Here is a 26,256-nt window from a genome sequence, read left to right as displayed (position 1 = left end):
CATCCTCGGCCAGCAGAAGCCCCTCAGGGGCCGACGTTTACACCAGATGCCACTTCTGCCCTCACAGCGGGAGACACGAGCGCTGTGCCTGGGAAAACCATCTTCAAAGCAGCAACTGTTTTCCCAGCTGTGAACACTCCATCCTGGGAAAGCTTTTCATTCCAGTGCAAAAATACTTTTGAAAAGACTGAACAAATATTCGGCTTCATCCGTCCATTCTGGTATTTTAGACCCAAAACTGGAGAACTTTCTCGAGTTCGTGGTCTGATGAACCAGTGACTAACATCCCTTATAATCATGAGTGAACCTTCTAACGGAATAAGCTTCCTGAACTAAATGTGGTGTCAACTCACTTAACCGAGAACGATAAACCAAGTGGCTTCCTGCCAACGGTGGGAAGTGGAGGTGATCTCAGCAGAGACAGGACCCCAGGCCAGGGGGTCACAGTGACGCGTAAGTTCAGGGAGTGACTGACTGCGGCCCCCTCCCAACGCCAGGACACAGCAGACCCCCCAGCAGACCCCCCGGGAGACCAGGCTCCGGGCAGCCCTGCCATCGCCGCGCAAGGGCCCTCCTCGCACAGAAGGGGGTGGTCCCGGCCCCGGCTTCCCTCGGGGACGCGGGGGGCAACCCTGGGCTTCAAGGGACGCGGCAGGAGGATGGGGCTGCGTCACCCCAGGTCAGGGTGTGGTTCCGACCCCAAAACAAACCAGTGAGAGTTTAATCGTTACTCACGTCACAGGCCGTCTGGGCTAAAGAGAGGTGGGGAGACCTGAAAGCCAGGCAGGGAGGAAGGCCTAGGCTCAGTCAACGTGCCGACACCGCTCTGTGCTCCTCCACGGTCTCTGTGTTTTCCACAGTGGGTGTGTTCTGCTTGTATAAGGTGGGGGACTTTGTTTTTTAAAATTAAATTAAGGATGATGTTGGAAATGACACTATAAACTGAGCCTGCACAAAGAGGTCCTTGTGCCAGATACGCCTTCACAGAGGGACCAGAGGGAAAGAGTGGGGCTTTCAGGGCGGAATTGGGGGGCTGGAGCGGGGAGCTTCCCTTTTTCAACGTTCCTTTATGATTTCGACGCTCTTTGTTCAGGAAGCAGGTACAGCGGCGCAGCATGGAGTCCTCACTGGGATGAGGGGCTTTTGTTCTCACGATCTTAGGTGCCAGGGTAAGTGGCCCGCGGGGACGTTACGGGACCTCCCCGACTCCAGGGCGCGTGTGGGCGCCAGCAGGAGAGCCAGATCAGCCAGAACGAGGACCTGCCTCCTCGTCCCAGGTCTGCGCTGGGGGAGGGGACAGCAGAGGCCGTCTGTCCTGGCCGCCCTCCGCAGGCGGGCCGGCGGAGGCTCGCGGGCTGGGCTCTGCTCACGGCGGAGGGGGCACAGGCCAGGGTGCGAGGAGGGAGGAGCGTCAGGAGGAGCGCGGTCCCAGGGGAAGGGCTTGGGGGGAGCGGTCAGATCCAGGACGCCCTTTACCATAGAGAAGACAGTGCAAAAGCGGCCAGAGAAGATGCCACCCAGGGGACAGGGGCCCCGAGACCTAGCTGCTCGCTCAGACACGTGCCCCGTGAGCACCTCCAGGCAGCCCCCCACGCTGCTCTTTGGGCAGCTGGCCCAAGTGAGAGACCAGTGGAGAGGAGTCAGGCCACAGTGCACCCCGGCAGCAGAGAGAGGTTGCTGGCGGAGACGAACAGGTCACGTTCTGATGCGGGGTGGGGGGGGTGGGGGGCGGTCCTCCAGGTCTTACAGAAAACGGAGCAGCTGGCGCTCCTGGGAGCCCCCCACCTTCCTACGCTGACCGGGGAACCAAAGGGCCCGCACAGGCACCAACCTGGCGGCCGGCAGCGGGGTCCTGCAGCCTGGGAGTGGCCAAGGGGCTGTCGGTCTAGGGCAAAAGCCATAAAAATAACTTGGCTGGAAAAATATCTGAACCATTAGGACAGAGCTCTCAGCACAGGGTTTCCTCAGAGCTATACAGAAAAGGTGAACTTTGTAACAGAACTGGTAAAAACACACAGGCAGCTCACAAGAGAAAAACAAGTGACGGCTCACGGTAGCAATCAATCAAAGAAACTGAAATTACAAGCACCACGAGCGACCCTTTTCTCTCGGTCACTAGGAAACGACACCCGGATCTGGTGGGGCGCCCTCACACACGGAAAAGCCACTGTGTCCACTGTAGGGCACTGAGGACACACCCCAAAGCATAGACCACAGAGTTCTCTCGCGGCGGCAGGGTTCGTCTATCTGGTTTCTTCTGTATGTTTCTATTTCTTTTTTTTTTTTTCCATTTGGTCATGTATATATAACTCAGGAAAAATAATAAACATTCCTTTTTTAAAAGTATGTTTTGCTGAGCTATTTTCTGCTGACCACGAGGAAGCAAAGCTCACAAACATGGCCCTGGCTGACGAAGAGGCAATTAGAGCATTAGAAACCGGCGTGTGGACAGCTGGACTTGGGGGCGGGGAGGGGACAAGGGCCACGGGTCTCCACGGCAGCGGGACGCCGAGCAGTTTCCGGCTCTTCTCTGACGCTTCAGAGTCAACAAATGAGCCGAGAAAACCCATTTTAGAGACAGAGGTACACAAGCTCACGGCCAGCCTACTAACGGAACACGGGCCCTGGGGCCGCAGCCCCGAGGAGCTCCTGGAAAAGGGGACAAGGACGTCACACAGCAGGGATGACAAGGGCCACGTCGAACACGGACGCAGCAGCACGGCGCCGCCAGCAGGCCGGGAAGGCTCTCCCGTACAGCCCACCCAGCAGCATCCAGAACTGCTAAGGCCGACAGCACACATATCACTAAACTCTGGAGAAACGAGAGTTTGATTCTGCCCCCCGCCAGTTCCCAGGACAACTGCAGCCGTCCTCGCCAACGTGAGCGCCGCACTCAGCAAGACCGAAACATTAAAGCAGCGGGACGCCGAACGCTAGTGGAGGTGCAGAGGAGCCGGATCCCCCGCACGACGGGGGCGCGTAAAGGGGCGACCGCCCTGAAGGTGGGTAGCTGCCGGGCGGTGACGCGAGCACGGACCACACGACCAGCCGCCAGGCTCCCGGGCGATTTCCCCGGAGAGAGGAACACACGTTCACGGACGTTCACAGCACTTTGGCGGTAGAGCCAAGACTGGAAAGCGCCCGAGTGTCCTTCCCTGTACAGTGAAGGGCTGCAGAGCAGCGGCCCAGGAGCCGGTGGTGACAGCAGCTCTGTGTCTTGACACCCGCGGTAAAACTGCGCAGAAACGCACGCGCGCCGTGAGTGAGCTGTGGGCGGCATCGATGTCCCTCCTGGTTGCATCACCACAGTCTGTCACCAATGGGGCAAGCCGGGCACAGGGCACACGGGCCTCCCTACAGTTTCTGCCACTTCCTACCTAACCTACAGTTATCTCAAAAATAAATTCTCTTTAACAAAAGCGAGAGCCCCAGGACTTCGACACGAACGCTGAGCCCCTCGGCCACCCATCCAGGACCCTCCAGGCAGGCCTGGGGCTCAGCCCGGCGTTCGGAACGCGGCTCCCGTCACAGCGAGAAGAGTCCGCACCAACATCGCCCGACGCCGCGATGGAGCGCCACGCTCCAGGGCACGCGCGGGTGCGGTAAGATCTGGAAGGACCGCAGCAGCCCCCTGCCCACCGGGCGGTCTCACCTGAGTGCTCCCTGATGCCGCGGTCCTCCTGTCATCAGCCCTGTGTGGCGCGGTGCCCGCGGCAACCTTCAAACGGCAGCCAAGAGCCCAGAGGCCCCCGACCTTCCCGGGGAGGCGGCAGGTCGGTGATGCCACGGGCCCAGGGAAGGGCTTCCTGCCGTCGGAGACCAGGAGAGGCCGGACTGATCCGGGAGGGCCCCTGGAGCCACCTCATGCCTCCCAAGCGGCTGCAAGCCCCCAGCCCCCAGCTACGCCTTCTGGCCAAGGGACCGGGGCTCCTGTGTCGTCCCTGTGTCACCGTGCGCACTGTGTAAGACGTGTGTCTCACTGGGCTGCAGTCAACATTTCAGAGTGAATGATCTGGCGGAATCATGTTGAAGTCGCTGGTTTCTTGAGAAATGCTCACCTCCTGAGATAAAAAAGATTCAAAGAGATATGTCTGAGTTTATAAGCCGTAACTGGTTCTTTGGGGAGAGGGTTTTATTGAGGGGAGGGGTTCGGTGTTTTCCATCGCGTTTGTAGTTTGAATCTTACCCCATGCTCTCCAGGCATGTGTGGGGACAGAAAAGCCTGCCACCAGCCTCACGGACACGTCCGACCTAAGGGCTACCGGTGGCCAGGCTCGGCTTCCCAAAGCCACCCACACACTGTCTGCTACTTAGTGCAAATCAGAGGAAATCGGTGAAAAACAGCAACTACTTCCAAGGTCAGAAGCCACTCACCATCAGATTTTCTATGTTGCGTGAGATTTTTCCACCCGAACAGGAACCAATGTGGTTGTAAACTGAACATTAAGCGATGTGGTAAGTTAACCACAGCTCCATCTAAAAACGAGTATAAGTTGACATACCTGCTATGTTTTGGCTACAAGTATAGGCTGAAAAAGCCATTGCAAATTACTAAAACTAGGAGGACACCGTGAAGCTCCCTAACCTCTACCCCACTCCCCACCTTGCCTTATTCACCTGCCTTTAGAAAACTCTCAGCAGGTTATCAGAATTGGTGAAAAAAAGATGTAATAATTAACACTCCCATAACCTATTACATGTTAAAACATACAAATTAATGCAACATTAAATAAAATCTGTTTTTAGCAGCACAAGATCCCAGTTTTTAATATGTATTTGCTGAACACGTGTCCCAGTTTGATCTCAGGGAGCTGCTGCTAAGTTTTATCGGTTATAGAAAAGTTAGGTTAAGGGTCAACATGGAGAATGTGAGAAAACAGGGAGAAGAAGAAAAATCAAAAGGTTGGCCAGGCCAAGAAGATCAATTTCAGAAAGGAACTGGGGCAGAGAGAACGAGCCGGGAAGGCGGAGGAGCACAGCACGTGGCTGAGTCAGGAAGGACGGGAAGAAGTGGGGGGTGGTTCCGAGAGCCCCAGGACACCTTCCACCCTGGATCACAACAGGCCTGCAGGCCTGCAATAGACCCGCCTTCACCACAATGGTGCATTGTAATGGTAGGTTACACAGAAAACAGACAAACGAAGTCTACACCAGGTGTGCTATAGGGACACTGTCCAGGTCACGTACTCACTGAGAAACAAGTTAGAAACAAGTTAGATCTCTCCAGAGAAAACCATAAAACTTTCCTGAATGACATAAAAAACAACCTCAATAAAGCATGAAAGATTTCTCAGGAAATCTGAAAGTGGATTGCAAAATTCAAACCAAAAAGAAAATATGACAAAGGCCCAGAACCCTGTCCCCAAAAACAATAAGTACTCAGTGTACTAGATATTAAAACATATTTTTAAGAACTGAAGTATCAGACTTCCCTGCTGGCACAGTGGTTGAGAGTCCGCCTGCCAATGCAGGGGACACGGGTTCAAGCCCTGGTCCAGGAAGATCCCACATGCCGCGGAGCAACTAAGCCCATGTGCCACAACTACTGAGCCTGCGCTCTAGAGCCCGCGCGCCACAACTACTGAAGCCCATACGCCTAGAGCCCGTGCTCCGCAACAAGAGAAGCCACCTCAATGAGAAGCCCGTGCACCGCAACGGAGAGCAGCCCCCACTCGCCACAACTAGAGAAAACCGCGTGCGCAGCATCGAAGACCCAATACAGCTAAAAATAAACAAATAAAATAAATTTACAAAAAAAAAACCACAAAAACCCACAAGACACCACTTCACACCCAGCAGGATGGTGAGAATCAGACAGAGAGCAGTGCTGGTGAGGACGTGGAGAAAGTGGAATTCTTACATGAGGCTGGTAGTGGAACGAGATGTAAAACAGGGCAGATGCTGCAGAAAAGTCTGGTGGTTAGGAGTTAAGTACAGAACTACCATATGGTCCAGCAATTGCACTCCTGGGTCTATAGCCCCGGGAATTGAAAACAGGTATTTAGACAACAACGGGCACACGAATGTTCCCAGAAGCACTGTTCACAGCAGCCACAGGCGGACACAGCCTGACCAGGAACTAGACGGAATGCAGTGTATTCACATAAAGGAATGTTATCCGGCCATGAAAGTTCAGGAGCGAAGCGCTGACACACACGACCACGTGGATGAACCTCGAAACCCTGATGCTAAGTGAGGGAACTCAGACACGGCGTGTGACACAGGCCCCAGGCTGTAGGCTCCCTGTCCAGGAAATACACAACACGTTCGTGTACTGAAGTGTTGCTGTAAAGTGGTTAGTTTGATACCCGGCCCGTCAGCCCCCATCACAATCCTGGATGTTTAATTCAGTCACCAGACCCTCCCGAGCTCCGCCTATGTTAGTGTTGCTGTGTCCGTCTCTGTGCACCAACAATCCCCATTTCAATTCTTAAATATATGAACTGAATATCCCGGCAACCAGCACTTTAAAAAACAGAACTACCCTGAAAAGGACACGTGACTGAAAAGGACACGTGACTGTCTCTGCTTTAGAAAAAGCCTCCACATGATCAGTTTGGATAGACAGATGAGAGTCACAAGAAACTAAGACACTTCTGATCTTACAAATCAGCAATGAAAAGACAAAGGACCCGGTTCAAAAATGGACAACGGGCCTGAACAGACGTTTCTCCAAAGAGAGACGACGGCCAATGAGCAGCTTACCAGATGCCCAACATCAGTCACCAGGGAAACGCCAATCAAAGCCCAGGGACACCGCCCCACGCCCATCAGAGGGGCCATAACCAGAATCAACCATGGACAGCAGGGCGTGGCAGAGAGGCGGGGAAAATGCGACACAACAATTCTACTCCTAGAAATATAAAAACGAAAATACATGTCTCACATAGAGAACAGACTTGAGGACACAGGGTGGAAAGGGGAAGCTGGGACAAAGTGAGAGAGTCAGAGAGAGCACTGACCTACATACACGACCAAACGTAAAATACACAGCTAGTGGGAAGCAGCCGCCTAGCACGGGGAGATCAGCTCGGGGCTCTGTGACAGCCTAGAGGGGTGAGAGGGAGACGCAAGAGGGAGGGGATACATGTATACATATGGCTGACTCACTTCGTTATACAGCAGAAACTAACACAACATTGTAAAGCAATTATACTCCAATAAAGATGTTAAAAAAAAAGAAAGAAAGAAAAAAAATATACGTCTCACAAAAACATGTGTTCATAGCAGCATCACCCATAACATATAAAGTGAGAACGAGTACGGGACAGACATGCTACCACTTGTGTAAACACATGCACAGACGTGGCTATGCACAAAAAAATGTCTGGAAAGAGACTAACACCCATAAAAGTGCAAGGAAACAGAAGAAACATAAAAGTCTGGCCTAGTGGGAGAGTATTTTTTTGGGGGGGGAGAATGTTTTGAATTTTGTATCATGTCCTGCATTACCTAATAAAAACATAAATATTGTTTTAAAGCACTATAGAAAAAAAAAGAAAAGAAAAACAGATTAGTAGAACACAATGTAGACCCTAGAAAATTTGGAGACTAGAACATGTTCTATCAAAAGGACAGAATATTCAGTAAATGATATGCGGCAACTGAATCTTTCTTTAAGAAAAAAAATGTCAGATCCCTGCCTCACATAACACAAATTTCAATTCATTGAAAAAACTACAAAAAGTGGAGAAAAATATAAGAAAATGTTTGTAACTGTGGAAGAGAAGACTTTTTAAGGGAACAAAAAAAGAACTAAAACAGACACCACAAAGCAAAACTGACAGACACTCGCCTGCACACGACTGAAAGCCCCACGGAAACATCAAATTCAGGAGACAAAAGACACATGGGGAGAAAGCCCATGTATTAGACACACAAAAAGTCCTTTTTTACAAAAGGCGATCAATTCAACAGAAAAATAGGCGAAAGATGTGATGAGGAAATTCATAGAAGACAAATGCTTAATAACTAATCGAAAAGTGTCCATCTCACTAGGGATCAGGAAAATATAAATTAAAAACAAATTCTACTCTTCAGCCACCGGATTGGTAAGAATACAAGATGGATAGTACCCAGTGCACGCTATAATGCCAGGACATGAATTCTGGGGCCCCGAGGCATCATGTATCAGATTTCAAATGCTGCGTCTCCAAGAGAAGCATCACGCAGGCAAACAGACCTAAGTGGGCCTCTCTCCAAGAAGACACACTGACGGCCGACACGCACACGAGAAGCTGCTCAACACCACTACCGTTAGAGAGACGCAAATCAAAACCACAACGAGGTACCACCTCACACCGGTCAGGATGCCCCTCATGGAAAAGCCTGCAGACAGTAAACGCTGCAGAGGGTGTGGAGAACAGGGAGCCCTCCTGCACCGTTGATGGGAATGTACATTGGTGCAGCCACTGTGGAGAACAGTATGGAGGTTCCTCAAAAAACTGAAAATAGAGTTGCCCTATGATCCAGCAATCCCAGTCCTGGGCATATATCTGGAAAAATACTAATTCAAAAAGATACATGCACCCCTATGTTCACAGCAGCACCATTCACAATAGCCAAGACACGGAAACCACCTAAATATGCCTCGACAGATGAGTGGATAAAGATGTGGTACATATATACAGTGAAATACTACTCAGCCATAAAAAAGAATGAACCAATGCCGTTTGCAGCAACATGAAGACCTAGAGATGATCATACTAAGCAAAGTAAGTCAGACAGAGAAGGACAAATACCATATGATAACACCTTATATATGGAATCTGAAATATGACACGAATGTACTTATCTACCAAACAGAAACAGACTCACAGACACAGAGAACAGACTTGTAGTTGCCGAGGGGGAGGGGAGGTGGGGGAGGGATGGATTGGAGTTTGGGGTCAGCAGATGCCAACTAGTATATACAGAATGGATAAACAACAAGGTCCTGCTGTAGAGCACAGGGAACTCTAGTCAATATCCTGTGATAAGCCATGATGGAAAGGAAGATGAAAAAGAATGTAGATATATGTATAACTGAATCACTTTGCTGCACAGCAGAAAGTAATGCAACATCGTAAATCAACTCTACCTCAATGAAACTGGAAAATAAATAAACATGTACAGTCTCCTCTCTGTCAGTTGTACCTCAGTAAAGCTGTTTTGAAAAACCACACACACAGTAAGACAGAGCTACACCCACACGGGAGGCTGACAACACCGAGTGGGGGCAAGCGCGCGGGGCGCCGAGAGCCCCCCACGCGGCCGGCGGGGCGCAGCCTCCTCAGAGCACAGCTTAGCAGCTTTGTAAGGTAAACACACACTTCCATGCGACCCTTCCCAGTGCCAGGAATCTACCCAAGAAGAATGAAAACAGAGGCCCTTGTACACAGCACACTCAAAGCGGCCTCCAACTGGCAACAACCCAAACGTCTCGACCCAGGTGATGGAGAGCGCGATGAGTCCAAAGGAAAGGGGGACACGGGGAGCGCGGAGGGGGGAGGGGGGAGCAGGCTGGCTCCCCCAGGCAGCGATGGGGCCTCGCGGCGTCCCAGAGCCTCTCTGGTCTCAGGGTCCCAGCCTCAGAACCCCTCTCGGCCCCGCAAGCGCCCAGTTTGCAGCTCCCAGGGGCTGACCCCCCCAACCCCCACCCCCCGAGCACTCGGTGCTCACAAAGTAGGAAACAAAAACAGTGGAACAAGGGAATTTCTGCTAAGAAAAACAAGCCGGGCTCCCAGGGAGCTGTCTGTAAAGACCAGCAACCCCTCACCCCAGCTAGCTTAACGACCAGAAGTCCGCGGCCAGACCAGAAACATTGCTTGAGGCAAAATACCATTGGTATGAAGTCATTTTGCTGAGCAAATTCTCAAGGCCATGAAGTTCACAACCTCGTCTGATGGTTTTGAAGCACTTGTGGGCTGAATGCCCATGTAACTCCTCTGATTTTTCCAGGTTGAAAAAGGAGAAAAGATGCCCCACGTTGAGCTTTGCCTCCTTTCCACACGAAGGACACGGTGTGGCCTCCGACAGCCCAGCTGCCCCTGTCACGTGCCAGCAGGGCCCACGAGGACACAACAGACGCACGTGGCCGCGCTGGGCCCTCGGGAGACCGAGGTTTGGGGGTGGCGCACACCATGTTCCAAAGGCACAAAGTGGCGCCCATCCCTCCAAAAGTACGCATCACTCCCCACTCCAGATGGTCACTCCAACCAACGGAGGGCCGTCTGGTCGACATGTGCGAGCTCTTCCTCCCTGGACATCAGCGTTTACAGCCAAGGGCGAGCCGGACAAACTCCCCACACGGTCTGGGCCAGGTGGCCGGGGAGGGCAGTGACATCTCAGCCCGTGTCCTTGTACGACCAGAGTCAGTAAACCCAAGCAAGGGCCTCTCCTCCCCACCGGCTGCCCAGGGACCATGCCCATGACCTGGCCTCTCCGGCCAACTCCCCTGTGAAGCAGCAGCGCACCCACACCTCCTCCCCTGGCATCTCAGGGCTGCCAGAACCCAAGGTCAAAGTGCTTCGGTGAACGGAAACATGTTTTGCAGACATAAGAGGTTCTACTTAGCGAGACCCAGAGCCAAGAGCGGAGCTAACCAGCCCCTGGCTCCCCCCACTACCCCCAGCTCCCCTCACACGCCCCCAGCTCCACCCCCCACACCCAGCTCCACCCCCCACACCCCAGCTCCCCACACACACCCCCAGCTCCCCCCACTCCGCCCCCCACCCCCATCTGCAGACAGCCTGAGTGTATTTACAGCAGCAGGAGGCAGCCAGCTCAGCCTAGGTGCCCGTCCAAGGCGGCAGTCACCGGCTCCAAGGGTGACAGCTGCTCTGGTGTGTCTCCCCACCCCCCAGGTCCAGCTCAGCATCTGGGGTGGTACCTCCCCGGGGGGGGCGGGGTGAGGGGCTGAGGCCTGCAGACCCCTCATCACCACACAGCCATGCTCGCTAGACCAGTCCGCCCACCCCCGTCAAGCCGGAGCCTCCTCTGGAAGGGGTCCAGGGACGTGAAGACAGAACCGGAGCCCGTCTGCCCCGCCCTAAGCCCAGCTCACGGGGAGGGTGAAGAAGCTACCAGACGGGCAGACATGGGCCAACTCCGAGACCCCTGTGCTCGAGCACCTCCTCGGAAGAGGGACGACCCTCGAAACCCCCACCTCGCGAGCCCCTCTAGCAGGACAGGGCAGACAGAGGACAGGCGCGGGGCAGGGCCTCCCCGGAGCGGCAGCCGGCACCACAGAGCCGGCGCTGGGAGGGCTTGTCCCCGCCTCGGGGGCGCCGCAGGCCAACCCCTCCTCCACTACCCTAGCCCACGCGCCCCTCGGGTCAACGGCAGGAGCAAGAAGTGGACGGGGGCTCAGCCGCCGGTGTCACACGCTGTGGACAAGAGCACCAGGGCAGCGGGACGGGACGGGAGAGGGATGGGCCCCCCCGCCGAGAGCCCCCCCCCGCCGTGGGGCTCCCGGCGCGTGAAGCATCCCCCCTCGGGGATCCTTCAGCCCTCCCAGCGTGGGCGGACTCAGGGCCTGGGCTGTGGGAAGTGACTGCACAGGGACCCGAGGGTGCCTGGATGGGCATTTCCGGGAGGACAGCACCATGGCCAAAGGAGGGGCAGAGGCTCCTTGGGGCTCCTTGTGGGGGTTGGCGCAGGAGCTGGGGCGGGGACGGCGCAGTACTTTTCCACGGGCTCCCAGCGACGGGAACGCTCTCTCCAGGCCCTGGCCGGCCTCCCTCTGCAGACGGAAGGGTCCCTCCTTTAAAAAGGCCTAACGGCAGCTCCCCAGCTTCCCGCGAGAACTGGAGAGCGAGCGGGTGAAGAGTGTTTTGATGAGCAGAGACCAGGATGTGGTCTCGAGGAAGCACAGTCTCCATTTCCTCGGGACACCAGCCCCAAGCCCAGCACTGACGGCGCAGGGACCCACCCGAGACGCCCCAGCGCCCCTGGGGACCAAGGCGAAGCTGCAGAGCACAGACCCCATGGGGACCATGTGCACAAGTTACTAACCAACCAAAAATCGAGGCAGCAAGAGAGACTGGAAGGAAACGTACCCAAATTCTTCTTCCTGCTTTTGTTTTCCAAATTTCTCTCTTTTTTTTTTTTTGCGGTACGCGGGCCTCTCACTGCTGTGGCCTCTCCCGTTGCGGAGCACAGGCTCCGGACGCGCAGGCTCAGCGGCCACGGCTCACGGGCCCAGCCGCTCCGCGGCACGTGGGATCCTCCCGGACCGGGTCACGAACCCGTGTCCCCTGCATCGGCAGGCGGATTCCCAACCACTGCGCCACCAGGGAAGCCCCCAAATTTATTTTAATCAACGTGTACTGAAATAACAACAACAACAAAAATCACTTTTAGAACAACTGCCTGAATTTAAGAGTCATCACCCACCCCAGGCAGAACCTTTAAGCTGCGCCAATATTTATCACAAACCCACGCAGTGTTGGGGTCCTGCCAGTGACCAGCAGCCAGCAAGCAGAGACTACTCAGAAAGCTAGAGATTTCTAACAAAATTACAAGTCACCAGGACTTGTCACTTGGAGTCCGTTTTAAAGAAATTGGAGGGGTCTAGAAAAAGTAGGAAACTGTCCAGGAAAGGCCCAAGAAATTCACATGTACTGGAGGTTCTGCAGGGGTTGGGGGCCAGACCACCGAATGGGAACTGCAATAGCTCTAAAAAACCAGTTTCCCTCTAGGGTCTAGAAACCAAAAAGGCCGGACAAAACTGGGGCTCCAGTGGCAGAGAAGGTGAGGACGACGAGAAGGGGCCCAGGGGACACGGGACGGGCTACGTGCCTGGGTGAGAGCAGGATGTGGGGGCCAGCGACACGGCCCGGCTGGCTGACCTGGGTCCTGTAAGCATGGGCCTTCCGTACAGGGAGAGGCGCCCGGGCTCGGGTGGCACCAGACCTGCAGTTCTCGGCCGGAGAGAAGGCAGAGAAAGGGGCGCCCAGGACAGGTACGGGCCTGAGTGCTGGCCTGGCGTCCTCCCCGACACCCAGAGGTGGCAGCTGGGAGACGACCCTGGAGCCAGTGGAGCCGCTCTCTCGGCACAGGCCCTGCACCTGCCCACCCACCACGGAGGAAAAGTGCCATCACGCGTCCCCCTGGCACAGAACTGCCCAGCCAGCCGGTGTCCTTGGGGTCGGACCAGCAGTCCTGTACCGAGCCGGCAGCATGGTGGCCTGGGATTCACCCCAGGGACTGGCTGAGCCTGCAGTCGAGGAGGCGCTGGCCGACGGGCAGGCCCTCCTGCCCCAGCCCCTCCGCTATATGAAGGGGATACACGCGCCCCGAGTCTCAGCAGCATGCATGGCCCAGGCTTGAAACAAAGGCAGAGCTGGAAACACTGGGGCATGAGTGACCAAACCGGGGCTCCCCTGGTGGCGCAGTGGTTAAGAATCCGCCTGCCAACGCAGGGGACACGGGTTCGAGCCCTGGTCCGGGAAGATCCCACATGCCGCGGAGCAACTAAGTCCGTGCACCACAGCTACTGAGCCTGCGCTCTAGAGCCCGCGAGCCACAACTACTGAAGCCTGCGCGCCTAGAGCCCGTGCTCCACAGCAAGAGAAGCCACAACAATGAGAAGCCCGCGCACCGCAACAGAGAAGCCCCCTCTCGCCACAACTAGAGGAAGCCCGCACGCGGCAACCAAGACCCAATGCAGCAAAAAAAAAAAAAAAGAGTGATGAAACCCACCAGCCGCACACCACCCATCCTGTCGGGGGATTTCCATCACTTACTTCCAGAAAGACCCGAACGAGGACCTGATCGCGTCGCCAGTTAACGGTAGATACTCACAGGCAAGTCTGACAACGGCCCCAAGTCACTCGACACGCTATGCGGGGCGGCTCCGATGACACTTCCCTCCCCGTGGACCAAGGACGAGCACAGGGCCACCGGGCACTCACGTGGGACGCGGGCTCGAGGCTGCACCTGGCCCGCCTCACGCGCGGTCGGCACCTTCACCCGCCGCTCAGGGCCCAGAAAAGCCGCCCCTCATGACATGAGTCGCCCATCAACTTTTACCTCATGTTGAATAACTTGTCAAGATTTGTAACAACTTATGCCACTTCGATCAACTACACACTAGGAATTGCAGAGTCAGCTCAATATAGAAGAAAACTATTAACACTCAGAACCTGAGTGGTAACAGCAAACAAATTTAAACGTAGAAACGTTTCTGTGGCGGATCTGGAGCACTTTTAGGTGTGATCTCGTAAGTACCGACCCCAGGCCACGGCCCACGCAGTGCCACGTGAAGGGCCCTCCCTTGTATGACAGGCTCAAAGGCCCGGCTGTGGCCAGGCCAACTGAGGCCTCCAGCAGGCCACCATGCCATCGACAGCCTGTCACACCGGGGACCCCAACAGCATCCTGAGGTCTGGTGGCTGAAGAACGGCAGTTGTGCGGTTCCAACCTAGTTTACCACGAGTCTTATTTGCCCGACACCTGCCTCTCAAAGGCACTAAGCATGTCCGTGGGGGCCTGTCCACCCCCTGACGCCCGCCATGTGACCACCGAGTCCCCCTCCAGGTCCGGAAACAAGGCGAGGTCAGCGCGCCCGCGTCACCTACCTCGGGTGGGGCCCCCTCAGTGCCCGGCGGGGCCGCAGGTGCCGGTGGCATCTCTCTCGCTGCCGCCTTCTTCAGTTTTTTGTTCTTTTTCTCTGTCACTTGGCTCTCTTTTCTCTTCTGTTTTGCCATCCTGCAACAGAGAAAGAAAACTATAAAGACACAAGAAATAAAAATTCTCAATTAACAGAGAGGGGAGGGCATTATAAAAGATACAAAGCTATTTCAGAAAGTGTGGGAAACAGACAGTCACTGTTACAAATTCAAACTCCCTTGTTTCATCACCTGTGGGTGACTTACCATTGTGGTGGATTTCCTGGCTTTTTTCTCAGTGTTTTATTAACACAGCTGCCATCACACACGGATATACTCTGTTTCTAACTCAACATGAACATAAGCTTTTAAGAATAAAAGAAGGGACTTCGCTGGCGGCCCAGTGATTGGGACTCCACGCTTCCATTGCAGGCGGCACGGGATTGATCCCTGGATGGGGAACTAAGATCCCGCGTGCCATGCAGTGCAGGCCCCTCACCAAAAAAAAGAGGAAAAGAAATAGCATTTTTAGTGACAGTATCCTCATTTTCCAAAAGTGGAAACTGCGAGCATTTGTCTATTCCCTAATTAATGACTCTCTGGGATTGTTTTCACTTTCTGCTATTACGGAGTACCGCATACTTCCCCATCAGCTAGGGGTGCTGCAGCCCCATACGGGCTGGCAGTGACCACCATGCAGTCGCTAGGCCCTCGGTCACCTGTGGCTGGAGGTGGCCATGATGAGTCCGGGGTGGCCTCCCTGGACCATGGAAACAGCCTCAACCGGGGCCACGTTGAAGGAGCGACACAGGTCCAAGAGGCTCTGAGTACATCTCCCTCCTCAAGCACAGCAGTATCTAGAACTCCACGTACAAGGACAGAAGAACGCCCGTGAACATGAACTGCAAACCCAGCTTCCCCTGCGGGACTGGATGACAGGAGCCAAGGGGAATGGTCGCGGCACCAGAAACTAGGCAGGGGTCGGGGGAGAGGCCTCCACCTGAGGGCACTGGCTGCGGGGACCTCCGGGGGGCGTCGTGAGGGCTGGGGATGGGGGGAGGCAGTCCACGGGGCCCCAGGCCCACCCCGAGGGAGACACGGGAACTGACCGGCTCCTCCCCACCCCCGCCCCCTTTGGATGGAGCCCAAAAGGAGCTGAAAACACAGGAAGTTTCGGAGTCCCAGCAGCTACCGCGTGAGCACCCCGAGGTGCAGGGTAGAAGGCACTTTGGCCCAGAGGCCCTGGGCAGCTCGTACAAGCCACGCACACACACACGCACGCGCACGCGCTTCTCGTCACACGTCAACCGAGCAGGGGTGAGTAAGTCAGCAAAAACCGGGGAAAGGAGCCCCACTCAATGACTGAAATCCATGAGGTAGCATTACGCATACAGGATGGAACAGTACACTCCGAGCAGCAGTCCACTTCTGCGTTTGCTTAAGAAAATAACAACAGAGAAAGCTATGCACGTACTTACAGGCAAATGTCTGAAGGACATAAACCAAAGCTTTCCCTTTCTCTCTAGGGATGGGATTGCAAGGGACTCTCCCACACCCACAGCTCAGTTTCATCCTGTTTTTATCAAGGTTTTATACTTGAAAAACTTCATTTTTTTAATACTAGTCCTTTAAAATTCTATCTACAAGGCCTGCTAGTATCAGCTTTTATTCTAACAAATTACAAGAATGTATTTTGTTTTATTTATCCTAAAGTCACTCCACTGGCTTCATTTACATGTATGTGTATTGTATGTATTATACAGACACAAGCATGTAACATGTATATTACATACACCCACAATATTCACACTCATGTCTCTACAATACAGGTATTTTCATTTCGGACATGCTGTCCCAGGCTGTCTGCATGGGAAGGGACACACAAACCCAATGCCTTCTTCCTCTGACACCAGAATTCATTTTGGACTCCACCCACAAATGCTCGAAAATGCAACTCGTTCATTGCACAAGCGTTTATCGCGAGCCGGTTCTGTGCCAGGCACTGCTGCACGCTGAACACAGAGCAAACAGCAAGGGAAGTAAGAGCCTTGATCTCGAGAAGCCTCCTTCTGGGGTGAAGCCCAGACCTATTTAAGTGAATGAGCCAGTGCTTTCACACAGAGATAAACGCTGCCTAGAAAGTAGAAACGGGTTGAGCGAGCAGGTGCCCCCGAGGCTGGCAGCCATGGGGCGGGGCGGCGTCGGGGGCCTCTGAGGGGCCAGAGGCGGACAGGGGAGGCAGCGTGTGAAGAGCCGGAGGAGGCCCCGGGCCAGGTACCAGGTGGCGTCCAGAGGAGCAAGGTGCGCACGTGGAGGGGAGGAGGGGCGTCCGGAGCGGAGCTGCCGGCCCTCAGGTCCTCTCACCCAGGCGTCAGTCTCACTGAACCACTTACTGGGACCTTCACTTCCCCCAAAGGAAAACCTCCCACAGGGACACACGGACAAATGACATCAACGTGTGTGTGGCGGGGAAGCGCGCTCAAGTCACCAGCAGCCCCACCCAAGACAGGCCCCCGCACTCCGTCACCTGCTGGTCACCGTCTCCAGCGCAGAGCGCTGACCGCACGCGGGAGTGAGTGGCTCCAGGCGGGGCCACGCCGTCCAGAGGGCCCATCCACACGCAGCTCGCGTTCTGATGGGGGGACAGGCTGGCCACGCCGTCCAGAGGGCCCACCCACACGCAGCTCGCGTTCTCATGGGGGAGACAAACATGTCAGAAAATGAGGAGGATGCTAGACAAAAACAAAAGGAATGAAGGAAAGGGCTATGGGACACGGTGATTATGAAAAGGGTGATCATAACGGAAAGGGCCCGGAACACAGATTTGAGTTCTAAATACCATTCTCTATAAAAAAGAGCCAGACTGCCTTAAGATTCCCCGTCTGGAGCAAGGAACGTGTAAGGTAAACCAGAGGATCAAGCTGCACCACAAACCAAGCCGGACAATCACAGGGCCACGGCGGAAAGGAAACAGAGCCAGGGTGAAGGGAGGGGGGCTCTGCCGCCTTTGGGGCCATGACTGATCACAGCACGCTGAGGGAGTATCGCTACCGCACAATCAGAAAACCGCCAGGCGCCAAGGTCTTCAATTAATTAGGCCTTATCTTACGGCTGCAAGCTTCAATTAGCAGTGTAACAAGAAATCTTGAAAGAATTAGACTGTTGACACAGGGTTCTGAAAAGACAAAGGGCTCTGCCAGCCAATTACCTTGTTGGAGAAATAAGAAAAGTTTAGCAAATATTTACACACCGGTTACCATAAAAGTTAAATCTACATTCATTCTGAAAGTTATCATTAAGTTTAATCAGGGGGCTTCCCTGGTGGCACAGTGGTTAAGAATCCGCCCGCCAATGCAGGGGACATGGGTTCAAGCCCTGGTCTGGGAAGATCCCACACGCCACGGAGCAACAAAGCCCGTACACCACAACTACTGAGCCTGCGCTCTAGAACCGTGAGCCACAACTACTGAGCCCATGTGCCACAACTACTGAAGCCCGTGTGCCACAACTACTGAAGCCTGTGCACCTAGAGCCCATGCTCTGCAACAAGAGAAGCCACCGCAGTGAGAAGCCCGTGCACTGCAACAAAGGGTAGCCCCTGGTCGCTGCAACTGGAGAAAGTCCGCACACAGCAACAAAGACCCAACACAGCCAAAAATTAATAAATACATAAATAAAGTTTAATCACTAAGTCTATTTGCTAAAAAGGGGGGAGAGACTTTTCCATATTATAAAAAGCTTTCTTTTTTAGTCCCAAGAGACGGTGATTCATACCTTTGAGACAAGGAGTGTCTGTTGTAGGAAAGATGTTTCCTTACATTTATGGTCAGCTGGTCTTCAACAAGGGGGCCACAACAATTCAATCTTTTTAACAGGTGGTGCTGGGACAACTGGATATCCACATGCAGAAGAATGAAATTGGACCCCCTACCTCACACTATATAGAAGAATTATTCAAAATGTAGCAAAAACCTAAATATAGAGCTAAAGATATAAAACTCTTAGAAAACATAGAAGTAAATCTTTATGACCTTGGATTAGGCAACAGTTTCTCCATTACGACACCAAAAACATAAGGAGAAGAAAAAAGATAAACTGGATTTATGAAACTTAAAAATTTTGTGCTATAAATGAGGCCAGCAAGAAAGTAAAAAGACAACAAACAGGACTGGAGAAAATGTTTGCAAGTCATATCTGACAAGAGACTTGTATCTAGAATGTATGAGGAACTCATAACGCAACAAAAAAGGCCAACAACTCACTTTAAAAATGGACAGGGACTTCCCTGGTGGTCCTGTGGTAAAGAATCTGCCTTACAATGCAGGAGACGTGGGTTCAAGCCCTGGTCAGGGAACTAAGATCCCACATGCTGCGGGGCAACTAAGCCCACGCACCACAACTACTGAGCTCCCGTGCCCCAACTAGAGAGCCTGTGTGCTGCAAAGTACAGAGCCCACGCGCTCTGGAACCCGCATGCCACAGCTACAGAGTCCACGCGCCCTAGAGCCTGCACGCCACAACCAGAGAGAGAAAACCCGCATGCCGCAACTAGAGAGAAGCCCGAGCACCGCAATGAAGAGCCCACACGCTGCAACAAAAGATCCCACATGCCTCAGCGAAGATCCCATGTGCCGCGACTAAAGACCCGACAGAGCCAAAAATAAATAAATAAAAATAAATCTTTAAAAATAAATAAAATTTTTTTTTATAAATGGACAAAGGACTTGAACAGACAATTCCCCAAAGAAGAGATACAAATGGTCAGGAAGCCACGAAGGAGCTCAACATTGGTCCTCATTAGGGAAACGCAAGTCAAATGACACACTTCACACACGTGAGGATGGTTCAAATCAGACAGATGATAGGAAACGCTGGTGAAAAGGTGGAGAAATTGGAGCACTCATCACTGCTGGTGGGACAGAATATGGTGCGGCCACTTTGTAGAACAGTCTGGCAGTTCCTCGAAAAGTCAAACAGTTGGGACTTCCCGGGTGGCGCAGTGGGTAACATTCCACACTCCCAGTGCAGGGGGCCCGGGTTCAATCCCTGGTCAGAGGCCTAGATCCCACGTGCACGACGCAACTAAGAGTTCGCATGCCACAACTAAGGAGCCCACCTGCCACAACTAAGACCCGGCACAACCAAATAAATAACTAAATATTTTTTTTAAAATGAAGTCAAACAGTTATGTGACGCAGTACTACCTATAGGTGTACATACTCAGTGAAATGAGCAGATCCACATAAACTCTGAACTTGGTTGTTCGCAGCAGTGTAAGTCCTAATATCCAGAAGGGGGAAACAACCTAAGTGTCTATCAGCTGATGAACGACTGAGTTCTATCCGCACAACAAGTGATTCGGCCAAAACGGAAGCAAAGCACTGGCACCTACTACAACGTGGACGAGCCCGGGAAACAGGCGAAGAGAGAGGAGCCGTCGCGAAGTCTCACACACCGTGGAACGCCGGGTATGTGAAATGTTCAGAACAAGCGAATTACGGAGGCAGCAGCAGATCAGTGTCTGCTTGGGGCTGGGCGAGAGGAGGAGAGGGGGTGACTGGCTGGCACCAGGTTTCTTCTGGGAAAAGAAACACGCTCTAAAATTAGGTTGTGGTGATGGCTGCACACCCTGTGAATACACCTTAAAAAACCCCTCTAATCCCAAATTATTTGCTGTAAATTAAAACACATAATGCCCCAGTACTGTTTGTGAAAATAAACAGGGGAAAATACGGTTTCCCACCACCACCATTTCAGCAGATGTACCTGTGCCGTCAGAGGTGTTCCTCGCGTCCCCCGGCCCGGCGGGACCTCCCCGCCCTCTCTGTCCACCGGCTGTCACGGGTGGCCTGGCATCGCTGTGTCACAGCATCGAGACCCTTTATTGTGTTTTTTTTCCTTACAGGCCTTTCTGCAAAAATCCCAGTGACTCAGATTAATTTCTATGCGCAACACCAACTTACGGTTTCCCCGTACTTGGTGGTCAGGAGGACTCGGAGGGGCGGGAATTAAAGCTCATCATCACTGTAACCATCACTAAAACTGGCCCTGAGTGAGAGCTTCCCGTGTGCCAGGCCCTGTTCCAGGGGCTCTCCATGTGTTAACTCGTGTACTTCTTGTGACCACCGAGGCGGGCACACAGATGAGGACACTGAGGCACCCCTCTCAGGGGAAATCAACAGACTGGGCCTAAAACTGGTTCATCAAACAAAGTCACCCGGGGCTTCCCCGGTGGCGCGGTGGTTGAGAGCCCGCCTGCCGATGCAGGGGACGCGGGTTCGAGCCCCGGTCCGGGAGGATCCCACGTGCCGCGGAGCGGCTGGGCCCGTGAGCCGTGGCCGCTGCGGCTGCGCGTCCGGAGCCTGTGCTCCGCAACGGTGAGAGGCCCGCGTACCGCAAAAAAAAAAACCAAAAAACAAAAACAAAAAAAGCCACCCAATTTGCCTATTATTCAGAAACATGGAAGTAATTCCAGTAGAAACAGTGGCAAGATGAAACTGCTTTGCCTCCGAGGAGCGGGCTGCCTGCCGGGTGGTGTTCAGTTCCGGGACCACCGGGCTTCTTAGCCACATGCACACCTCACCTAGTTAATGTGACAGATCAAATGTCTTTTACAAAGATTTTTAACAATTACGTTATTCAGCGTTAGCCGGAGGATGATGAAAAGGACACGATCCTGCCCTGCTGGTGGAGAATAAATTGGTACAGCCGTTCTCAAGGTAATCTGATAACATTTAATCAAGTGCTTTGGCCCAGTGATTCTATGTCAAGGAACTTACCCTAATGAAATAATCACAGACAGACATTTATGTAAGGATGATAACGACACGATATAAAGGACGATACTACCTCTAATATTAAAAAGTGGAAAACACTGTAGCGGTCCAACAGCAACTGAGGAATGGAGGACCCCTTCATGCCGACGGACTGGCCCGTACACCCAGGAGCAACCGTAATCTCAACTGTCCGCCACTCGAGTGGGTGCTCACGACACAGCGTGAAGTGGAAGGATGGCCTACAAGCCTGTGAATGTGCAGCACGACCCTCGTCTTTACAACTATATGCAGATGTGCACAAAGGAGAAATCTAGAAGGTAACACATTAAAACATCAACATTTCAGGGGGTAGAATTGTGAGAGTGTTCTTTTTTTCCTTTATACTTTCCAGCAATTTCTACAATAAAAGAAAAGACATTTTGGGGAATTCCTTGGTGGTCCAGTGGTTAGGACTCCGCGATCTTACTGCCAAGAGCACAGGTTCGATCCCTGGTCAGGGAACTAAGATCCCGCAAGCCATGTGGCACAGCCAAAAAAAAAAGAAAGAAAAGACATTTTAAGATATCAGCTCAGAAGTGTTGAGTGAAGCAAGCAGAAAGCTGATACCCCAGGTCAGAGCAACAGGAGGAAGACGGCAAAGCGCTGGGCTGGGCTGGGCTGGGCTGGGCTGGGCTCACTGATTAGGACAAGTCAGCACCACAGGCTGAGGCTGCCTGGGCTCCGGGCTGAAAAGAAACTCCACAGGACCTTAAAAAAGTAAATCAGCCTCAGGGGAAAAATCTTCTTTAAAATCTGAAAGTATCACTCCTAGCCCCTAACATCCCCTCTCACCCGGTGCATCTAAGTCACCTCTGATGTGAGCCGGCAGGTCCAGGGAAGGCCCCCTGAGGGAATCCACAGGAATCAGTGCCTGGAGCCCCAGCTCGGGCGCCCAGGACACGGTCACGCTCCTGTCCACCCTGACCCAGGACTATTCCAAGTCCCCACTCGGATGAACGGCCTCCAGCTACTGCTCTTCTGCTACCTGACCCCACACCCTCCCTCCTGTGGCCTAAGCCCCAAAACACCAAGCATCCCCCCACTGAGCCCCCCTCCCATCCTGCCAGCTGGCCCCCTCGGTGCCCTGGGGCTCAGCGCTGCTCCAGCCTCCCCAGCACCCGCAGTCACTGACCCTGCACACGTCAGTGCCCCTCACCCCGCATGGTCCCGAACCCACAGCTTCACTGCCACGGCCCATCGTGACAATCGTGCCTCTACAAACACTCTCAGCCCCTCTCCTGGCAAAGCCCCAACTCTAGCTCTGGTTCCTGCCTGGCCGCGAAGTCCCCAGGGCCACGCGGTTGGTCTCACTGTACATGGCACAGCACCAGCCTCCAGGGGTGCCCAGCAAGCCCTGCGGCCCGACTCCGGCCACTCGCCCAGACGACCAGCTCTTCCTCTCGCCTCTCAAGCTCTCAGACCTCCAACACATCCTCCCCTCCTCCGTTCATTCCTGATCACTGAGCTTCCAGAAGCTCCCCTCAGACCCTCCCACCCTTCCCTCGTGCTGTGCTACAGTGCAGAACCGTGCCCGCTCCCTGCCGCGCTGACCCCGGGGGCATGCATGGCTCTAAGCAATTCCCCTCCCCCATCAGCTGTCCTTCTACAGGGTCAACTACAGGTCCTACATCTAAAAACCCTGATTCCACGCGCTCTCCAGCCGTTTCTGGTGCTTTCTGCACGAAAACCCTCAGGAGCTGTCCACTGGCACGGTCCCTACCTCTTTTCCAGCCACTCTCCCATCAGGCTGCCACCTGACTTGGCCAGATGGTTCTTACTGAGATCACCAACGACCACCAAGGACACCCGTCTGCTAACGACAGACTCTCTGATCACAGCCTGGCCGGGGCCCCTCTGAGCCCTCCTTCATCAGGCCTCAACCTGGGCCTGTACACACTTGAAAAGTTTCTAGCAGCTCAAGGCCACATCTTTACAGTGACTCTAGCCCCCCTAAAAAGCGCCTGCCTGAGAAAACTCCAGGCTACCAGGAGGATCCAGCCAACACCTGAAGACAGAGCCCCGTCCCCTGCCCCACCTCTGTGGCAGGGCAGGAGCCTAACTTCCCGAAGCACCGGCCCCTGAGGTCAGCAAGCCCCGAAGGGTTTCACACCACCACCACCGACCCCCTTCTGCTCAATGTAATTATCCAGTTCCCAACTCACTCTACAGAGTGCCGCCCTGCCCCCCGCCACTCCCTCACCCTCCCTTTAAAACGCCCTCTCCCCTGCACAAGTCCAAGGCCCCTGCTGCGGCAGTTACCCCTGATTAAAATGCGACCTCACCACTTACACCACCTCCAGTCCGGCTCTGCTTATCTTTGTTCATCACTGACTGGACATAACTGACATCTGCCACAACTGGTCCCTCCTCCTGACTGCCCTTTCCTCTCCGTTTCCCAGACACACCACGCTCTACCTCTTTCCTCCCACCTCTTCACCTCCCCGCCCCCTGGACACAGAAGGGCCCCGGGCTCAGCACTCCCCCAGATCTCACCTAGTCGTGTGGCTTTAAACACCAACCACAGGCTGATGACGTCCCCATTTCTCCCTGAACTGCACAACTACAGTCAACTCATGTGTATCACCTACACACACATCGTCTCAAACTAAAACGTGTCAAATCCACACTCCCCATCATCCTCCACAAACCTGATCTTCCTGCAGGGTCTGTCCCCTCAATAAAAGGCCAGCTGGTGAAATGCGTATTTCAGCTCAAGTTAAAAACCGTAGTGTCACCCACAACTCCTCTTTCTCAAACACCCGTCCATCCCACAGTAAACCCCGGTGGCCCCACCCCCAAAGCACATCCAGAAGTGGACCTTCACTGCCCCTACCTACCGCGAGCATCCTGGTCCAACCACGTTTCCCACCTGGATCATTCGAAAGTCTCCAACTGGTCTCTGGCCTCCGCCCCGCCCCTAGCCCCTTCAGACCATTTCCGACTCCGCATCCAGAAGGGCTTGTGAAATACCCAAGCCGGGTTAGGTCCCACCAGTTCTGGGACCACCCCCCCGGGGTTCTCCTCCCCTCCCCCGCCCGGAGCCCCGCCCAGCTTCACTTCTCTCCGCCATGCTCAGCAACGTCTCCTTTCCTCATCAGCACCGCTCCCCCTAACCCCAGGCGAGCTCACTGGCTCGGGGCTGCTTCTACCGGAGCCGCGCGGACACGCGGGAGGCACCCACGGGGCTGTGGGGAGGTCCGGCGCGGCCGGCGCTCGGGGCCCTACGTCCTCCTCAGGCCGCCGACGGGAGGACAGCCAAGCCCCCCGCGCGCCCCCGGTTGCCCGGCAGGCCTCGTACCCAAGCGGGGCGCCCCAGGCCCGCCGCCCTCGCCTACCTGCGCGTGGCTGCAGACGCCGGCTTCCGGCAGACGCGGCGCCCAGGTAACGCGGTCCCGCCCACCGGAGCGGCACCGCCTATTGGCCGGGGCCCGCCTCCGTCTCCCCGCCGACCAATGGCGAGCGGCAGCCACGAGGGGGTGAGGCGGGGCCGGGCGCGGGCCTGTGGCGTCATCGCCGGGCGCCGCTGGGCGCCTGGAGCCGCCGGTTGCCAGGCAACCCTCTGGTCGCGGGCTAACCGGGTTTTTCCTCAAGGTTCCCGGGACTCAAAGCGGACGACGCCTGTCCGTCCACGGGGATTGGTCTCAAACAGGATGTAGATTATAACTGCTGTCACTTAAAAAGTGGGCGCAGGGTTGCGAGGTCGCCAGCGTTACACCTGCGCGCAAGGTTGCCAATGCAGCGGTGTGTCCGCAGACACCTGTAAACCCAGGTTAGGTCACCTGGGGAGGGGATGAAGGCAGACGCGGGCCCAACCGCGGAGGGTGTCTGAGGTCGGAGGCTACGCCACGCCGGTGAAACTAACCACGAGTTAAATCGTTGTTCGGTTCTTAGAAATATTTTATAGTCTCGACACCGAAAACGGGAGGGAAGGGAGAGCCGGTGCGGCGGACTTTTGATCTGGGGACAGCTGGACGGGGTCGTGCCATCAAGGGGAGGTTCTGGGGGTGGCAGATACGACAGCAAGCCAGGATCCTCGAGTTCCACTCTCTACGGACAACTAACTTGTTTCTAATCGAATAACAGACACCTGCTTTTCTCGTGCACATATGTGAGAGTCTCTGAAAGGCACATATGAATGAAGACTGGGCCACAGGTATAAGCATGTCCAACTTTACCGACTCCAGGAAAAACCATTCCGTTTTCAAACTGCTCCAACTGCCTTCATGACCATTGAAATAGAAAGTTCTCATCCATACATAAGCTTAACTAATATAGAATATAAAAATATAAATATGTTTACCTTGTATTGTTTACTTTTGCTTTTATTTTTAGCTCTGGTAATGTAAGGATGTAACCAAGCAGAAGGCTATGGGGCCTTCCTGGAAGGGGACAGAGTCCACTCACCCAATGTCCTCCGCCTGCCTCTTGTCTGTAGAAAAGCTTTAGTCAAAGAATAAGTTTAGTCTGAGAAGTGAGAAAAAATGCAGAAAGGAAAACAGTCAAGCAAGACAAAATAATAATAGTTTAGCCATTAAAGTCAAGGACCTTTGGCTCCTCCTCAGGGGCTATGGATAATATTCTGAGCCATGTTCTTTGAACTGTTTTGCCGAAACGGAAACCCCAGCAGGTGGAAGAAGGTAACTGCACGCTGCCCACGAGCACGTAGAGCCCAGACCGGTTGGAACCAGAAGGCTGATGATGTTGACTCCCGATGACCTCACCACCGACCAATCAGAAGAATGTCCACGAGCTGGTCATGCACCCCACAACCCTCTCTCTCACCCTGTTTTTAAAAACCTTTCCCTGATTTGTAGTGAGGTGGATGGACCTAGAGTCTGTCATACAGAGTG

General features: G+C 54.1%; 1 protein-coding gene across 1 annotated transcript in view; it reads right to left on the bottom strand.

Moving 5' to 3' along the window:
* The window catches only part of C14H7orf50 (chromosome 14 C7orf50 homolog), an 81,771-nt gene extending 57,000 nt beyond the window's left edge, over window positions 1-24,771 (bottom strand). The window contains exons 1-2 of the mRNA XM_067012906.1: window positions 24,742-24,771; window positions 14,562-14,691 (exon numbers count right to left, since the gene is read on the bottom strand). Of these exons, the coding sequence (XP_066869007.1) occupies window positions 14,562-14,690 (129 nt within the window). The 5' untranslated portion in view covers window position 14,691; window positions 24,742-24,771. The remainder of the gene's footprint in view (window positions 1-14,561; window positions 14,692-24,741) is intronic.
* Between the last annotated feature and the right edge of the window lie 1,485 nt (window positions 24,772-26,256).

This window comes from Kogia breviceps, chromosome 14, assembly GCF_026419965.1.
Source record: "Kogia breviceps isolate mKogBre1 chromosome 14, mKogBre1 haplotype 1, whole genome shotgun sequence".
NCBI classification, from domain to species: domain Eukaryota; kingdom Metazoa; phylum Chordata; class Mammalia; order Artiodactyla; family Physeteridae; genus Kogia; species Kogia breviceps.
This window is presented reverse-complemented; position numbering and strand designations above follow the sequence as displayed.